At 45.3% G+C, this 6,811-nt stretch overlaps 1 protein-coding gene across 1 annotated transcript in view; it reads right to left on the bottom strand.

Moving 5' to 3' along the window:
• Positions 1-2,046, bottom strand: part of LOC109116750 — a 6,021-nt gene extending 3,975 nt beyond the window's left edge. The window contains 2 exon segments of the mRNA XM_019202724.1: positions 4-156; positions 523-2,046. Of these exon segments, the coding sequence (XP_019058269.1) occupies positions 4-156; positions 523-2,046 (1,677 nt within the window).
• Positions 2,047-6,811: the final 4,765 nt, after the last annotated feature.

The raw sequence follows: 6,811 nt of genomic DNA, 5'->3' as shown, positions 1-6,811 counted from the left end.
CACTTGTCGTTGAAGCTCCTTTGTTTCATCTGGGTTAGTACGGTACGCTGGTTTGTTTGGAAGGCTAGCACCGGGTACGAAGTCAATCTGGTGCTCAATTCCTCGCAAGGGTGGTAGACCATTCGGGATCTCTTCCGGAAAGACATCCTCGTAATCCTGTAACAACTTACAAACACCACTAGGCAAAGAAGAGATTAGTTCATTAGCAAATAAGGCCTCCTTATACATGAGTAAAATCATCGGCCGGTTCGAAAGCATAGCTTTCTTAATCTCTCTAGCTCTCGTGAAAAGAAGAGTGTTTGTCCTCTCGGGATTTCTCTCACAGGCTTTTTTCTGGGGTTTTCTCAAGACCTCACCAAGTTTTAAGTGATCTATCTCATGGTCACTCGTATTCAACGCTTTTTCTCTTTTGAGTAGTGTAACTTGATCTTCGTATACCTCTTTCGGTGTGAGAGGCAACAATCGAATCCTCTTGCCCTTGTTTTCAAATGAATATCGGTTGGTGTAACCATCATGTTTGGCCCGTCTATCAAACTGCCATGGACGCCCAAGTAGCAAATGCCCTGCTTGCATGGGTACTACGTCGCATAACACTTCATCATCATAGTCACCAATAGAGAAAGGTACCTTCACTTGCCGATGTACCTTTGTTTCTCCGCTATCGTTCAACCATTGGAGCTTGTATGGCTTAGGATGCCGAGTGGTAAGCAATCCCAATTTTGTAACCATCGACTCACTTGCTACATTGGTACAGCTTCCTCCATCAATTATCACACTACAAAGCTTCTCCTGAATAAACCCGCGAGTGTAAAAGATATTCTCTCGTTGCTCGATAGCCTCCACTTTGGTTTGCAAATTCAAGGCACGCCTTGCAACCAACAGATCACCTCTAGGAGCGGGCTGCTCCTCATAGTCATCTGAGTCCGAAGAAAACTCATGACTATTCTCTTGTCCATCTCCACTTTCGGATTCAGTTTCATACTCCCCATTTCGCATAACCATCACGCGTTTGTTTGCGCAATCTCTAGCATAATGACCCCTGCCCAGACATCGAAAGCATGTGATATCACGGTTACGTGTTTGAGAGGTATTGCCAGTACCTTGTGCCTTGGGTTTTAGCGATTCCGATTTGGGCTCGGATTTGGAAGTAGTATTCGGCTTCTCTTGCTTCCAATGATTTGACTGAGAGTATGATGTCGAATCGGATCGTTGCGGTATTTTACCCTTCTCCTTGAGTTGCCGCTCGACTTTGATGGAAAGATGCAAGAGATCTTCCAACCCCTCGTAGTGATGTGTTTCAACACGGTTTTGAATTTCTTGGTTCAATCCCCCAAGAAACCGTTCTGTGGCAGCTTCTTGACCCTCGTCAATATGAGCACGAATCTTTAGTATCTCCATCTCCTTATAGTATTCTTCGACGCTACGACTCCCTTGTGTCAATTGTCGCAGTTTCCGACAAACTTCTCGATGGTAGTATGAAGGCACAAAACGTCGCCTCATCACTTGCTTCATAGCTTCCCATGTGTTGATTGGAAGTTCCTCCATGCGCCTCCTAGTCTCAACCATCTGATCCCACCATATTAGTGCATAATTTTCGAATTTAGCCGATGCAAGCTTTACCTTCTTTCTTTCGGAGTATTGATGGCATTCAAACACCATCTCCACCTTTCGTTCCCATTCAAGATAAGCTTCAGCATCATTCATTCCATTGAAAGAAGGAATCTCCATGCGGATGTTACCAAGGTCATCATCCAAACGATCCCTTGCTTGTCTTGCATGTCGTCGTTGTCTTGGCGCGGGAATGGGATCCTCATCAGAATTGATTTCTACTTCTTCCACGTATTGCTCATCTCTTTGTCTATGACGTTGAGCTTGTGGTGGGGCGGCTCTACCAATCTCTAGCTGTGCAAACCTATCCTCAAATCGTTCGGCAAGTCGTTCGATTTGTTGTGCCAAGGTCTGCTGTATAGCTTCGAGTTGCAATCGATTCAAGCCGGCATGATCACCCGATTCACGAACAGTACTAGTGTTTGTTTCGTCACTCATTGTTGTACCTTGCAAAACAATCAAACGTTAGATAAAACAGAAAGAAACAAGGAAAAGGATGATGAGAGAACCTCACAACCACTAGAATAGTGTTTCGCTCAATTTTGTGTCACTCAAGCTCTCCTGTTTCTTCTTGTATGTCTGGTTTGCACTAACAACAAACTCAATAGGTCAAAGAAAAAGTATTCAATTAACAAATCGCACACTATTTCCACAACCCAACCCCGTTAGATTAACCGTGCAAGTGTAAACGAAGACAATATTCAATGTAAGAAAACACGTTTTTTTTCTCTTCTTTTTTTGCAAGACAAAATCAACTTTTTTTTCTTCTCTCTTTTTTTTAAGCTCTTTTTTTTTCTTTTTTCACTTGTATCTCTCTTCTTTTTTTTTTGCTGATTTTTTTTTTCGTTTTTCTATTAAACCTTCAAAAACAAAGAGAAATGATTAGAAACAAAGATGATGAAAATGTAAAATGAAATGGAAAAGATAAATAGATATAGATAAAACCTAATATAGAGAAACGAGGCTCTAATACCAAATGATACGAACCCGGATCGACGAATCTCAGAATTAGGTAAGAAGGATAGTAGATGGATGTTCAAAAACCCACTAACGACACGTGAACCGAACCTAGGACTTGTTCCAGTCACAAGAACGCCCTAAACCCAATCCAGACCCGGTTAGAGAACCTTTGAAACGAGCGAAGACGCCACAAACACCTGGTGGTAAAAGTGTTTGATAAGTCAAAAGAACACTACCTCAAACCTTACGAAGTTTAGAGTTAGTACTCAAGAACATAAGAAGAAACCTCTCAATTCAATAATCTGAGTTTTACATGATAGATGCTCCATTTTTATAAGGAAAAGAAACATTGAAAAACTAAGAAAAATAAAAGAGTTTGCTGAAAACATAGAAAACTAAAAACAAGGCAATTATAATATTGCACAATGACCAGAATTCGTAGCTCCTTTTCTTCCATGTTTTCCAAGCACTCTTTTGATTTGACTGAGAAACAAGGACGAATTCTTTTTAAGGGGGGAGGATTTGTAATACCCCGATTCCCGTATAAATTATTTAAATTATTTTCGGGAATAAAAAGAGGAAAACAAGGTAAAAATATAGAGAATATTTCAATGAAGATCTAGAAGAAAACGACATTCGATTTGACTGAGAAACAAGGAAGTTATGAGCAAACGAAAATTGAGTAGAATTTGGAAATTCGGAATTCACAAGTTATTCGAGGTACGGACGTTTCGAGTTGTACCTCATCTTGTAAATATGAGTTTCCAATAATCTATTGATTGGACATGAAAGAGGACGTTCTAAGGAAGGTGTAGAAACAAACGGTGCGCGATTCGGGTAAGAAACGAGTGAGAACGGAGCAATCGAAGTCAGTCGGAACGGACCAGAAATATCAGAACGGACGGACCAGACAAGGTAGAACGGACGGACTGCTTAAGGCGGAACGGACGGACCACGAACGAGCTAGGAGCTGGGCCAAAATTGAGCCCAGACCGTCCGTTCCAGGCCCAGAACGGACGGTCTGTTGGGCAGAACGCAAGTGGCCAACTTGCTCCCTTGGGACGCGTATTCCTCTGCGTTCCCAGGGCCCACCGGCGTCAAATCTCCGACCAATCCACTCAGGGCGTTGCAGGCTTGACCATGGGCCTGGGTTCGAGCCCATGTCGCCTGCCCCACGCGGCTAAAAACACCCCCAAAAGCTGGGAGACAGCCATTCTCGGCCAAAAGAAGAAGAAAAGAGAAAGAGAGGAAAAGAGAGGGAAAGGGGGAGAAAGAAGGAGAGCCAGGGCCAGGGAAGCTCGGGGAAGCAAGGAGGGACATCCCAAGGGTGTCTAGGAGAGGTTTCCGGTGAGGAACATACCGGAAAACGCCACGAAAGCCGGCCAAACCAGATCTGAGTAAAACAGAGGTGAGTGGCTCGAGTTCCATCTGTGTGAGCTCGTTTTCATCGATGTGATTGTGTTATTTCGATGGTTTGTTGCTTGGATTAGATAGAGGACACTTCAATGAACATTTAGCAACAAACGGAACTGAATTTGGTTGAGAAATGAGGGAGATATGGCCAAACGAAGTCGGACCAGAAAGCTGTTTTCGCGAGAACGGGGCTGGAACGGACGGTCTACTGGACCGGACGTTCTGGAAGTCCAGAACGGGCGTTCTGACTTCCCAGAACGGACGGTCTGCGTTCCAGACTCCAAAAATTGTCCCGAGAGCCCCGGGACAGCATGGGACCCCTGGAACGACCGTTCCACACCCTGGACCGACCGTTCTAGGGTACGAAACCCCTTTTTCGGATGATTTTCGAATTCCGCGTGCGTGAGATGTGCGATACAACGATTGGAGTGACTCGTTGCATGATTATTCTGGGTAGTTTGCATGGCGTTAATCGGTATCTCGGTCGGGACCGAATACCGCGATACGCGTGATTGTATTGGGAAGATATGCACGTTGATTGCCATGTTTGTAGCTCACTCGTGCGACGAGTGCAGCATGATTGTGGTTGTGATATAGTCGTGTGCGACACGACGGCCAACGTCATGGACTTGACGGGCGTGCGGACGCCCCTAGTCATGGACTTGACTAGGGCTATGGCAGAACCCTATGGTGGACTCTATACGGGTGTTGTGTTTATTGTGTCATGGACTTGACACGGCCAACGTCATGGACTTGACGGGCGTGCGAGACGCCCCTAGTCATGGACTTGACTAGGGTTATGACTGGACCCTATGTGGACTCCATACGGGTATGTTTTGTATTTCCGTTGTGTCATGGACTTGACATCGGAGGTCACGCGAGTGACAGGCGCAGGAGACGCGTGTAGTCGCATGTGATGCGATGGCCAACGTCACGCGAGTGACGGGCGTGTGTGAGACGCTTCTAGTCATATTGATATGACTAGGACCTTTGGCTAACCCTATGATGTGATGTCATATGGGTATGATTGTGTTTGACATATTTGTGACTGATGTGATGTGATTATATATGTATATCATTGTTGTTGTTGGTTGTGAATTATTGAATTAACACCGTTCTCGCTGAGAACGGGTTTACCGGGTTCAACCCGGGCTACTCACTAAGCAGTTGTGCTTAGCCCTCGTGGTTTATATTTTTCAGATCACGAGGATTACGCCTAGCGCATCCGGCAGACGACGACCTGAGAGAGGCAGCATCATGTACGGGATTTACATTTTGGGTTACGGGACTTGTATTTCCCACATTTTGTACGGTTAAATTATAACTATTCGGACATGTGTTATTTTGCGATATTGATCGCCTGTTGTATTTTCCGCTGCTTACTCTATTAGTTGAAAAATGTTTTTGGATTTCGTATTTTTGCTTCCGCAAATTATTATTTTATTTTATATCGTCCATGTGGCACAGCCCGTATACTGTACACGGGTTACGGGTGTCACAACTTTTGGTATCAGAGCCACGTTCTTTCCCTGGGAAGGAATCGTGCTCATTACCTAATGATTTTCATCGAAAATGTTTTTAAACCATGTCCGAAGGAAATCCTCTTTTGCCGAGGCCTGTACATTGATGATGCGAGCTGGGGTCGTCGAAGGCTTAGTGAATGTAACGTGGCACATTTAGAATGTCACCATTATATGCTTAAATGGAGATCAGCGATTTCTACAATTAAGTCCAATGCCTAAACTATGGGATTGGAATTAGGGAACTAATTCCGAAATCCCTAAGAAGCTCTATAGCAGTACCTAAAGGAATAAACACCAACCCACCCAAGTGGACGTTTATGACAAAGTGGGGGGAGGAACTTACCTCGCTCACCATCTATATTGGCGTTAGCAGAGGACCCCCTTAAGTTCAAGCCAAAGGTTCGAAAAGAAGATGATCATGAACGGCAACGAAGCCTTCCTGGTAGACATTACAGCTACACAGGAATCGGAAAGGAGACTGGAGGATACCCCCGTTGCCCAAGAATTTTCAGATGTGGTTCCCGATGATCTACCGGGATTACCACCCAACCGAGAGGTTAACTTCAGTATAGACGTGTTACCAGGTACCGAGCCTATCTCAAAGGCTCCGTACCGGATGGCACCTACGGAGATGGACGAGCTGAAGAAGCAGTTGAACGAGTTGGTGGAGCAGGGCTTCATTCGCCCTAGCGTCTCACTGTGGGGAGCACCGGTACTCTTCGCGAAGAAAAAGGACGGAAGTATGCGCTTGTACATCGATTATCGATTACCGAGGGCTCAACCAGGAAACCATCAAGAATCGGTACCCGTTACCGAGGATTGATGAGTTACTGGACCAGCTACAGGGAGCCCAGTGATTCTCGAAGGTAGATTTGCGATCCGGATATCATCAGATTCGGGTCAAGGAGGATGACGTGCAGAAGACGACGTTCCGGACGAGATATGGACACTTCGAGTTCGTAGTTATGCCTTTCGGGCTCACGAACGCGCATGTTGTTTTCATACAGCTTATGAACCGTGTGTTCGTGGACTATCTAGATGAGTTTGTCATTATCTTCATCGATGACCTTCTCATCTACTCATCGGATCTGCAGACGCATGAGGAGCATCTGCGGAAGATATTGTGGAGGCTTAGAGAGAACCGGCTGTACGCTAAGATCAGCAAGTGCAGCTTTTGGTTACAGGAGATTGGGTTCCTGGGACATGTGGTATCAGCCCAGGGTATTCAGGTCGATCCAGCCAAGATCGAGGCCGTCATGGAGTGGCAGTCTCCGACTTCTGCGACGGAAGTCAGGAGTTTTCTGGGA

Source organism: Tarenaya hassleriana, unplaced genomic scaffold (genome assembly GCF_000463585.1).
Source record: "Tarenaya hassleriana unplaced genomic scaffold, ASM46358v1 Cleome227, whole genome shotgun sequence".
Taxonomy (NCBI): Eukaryota; Viridiplantae; Streptophyta; class Magnoliopsida; order Brassicales; family Cleomaceae; genus Tarenaya; species Tarenaya hassleriana.
This window is presented reverse-complemented; position numbering and strand designations above follow the sequence as displayed.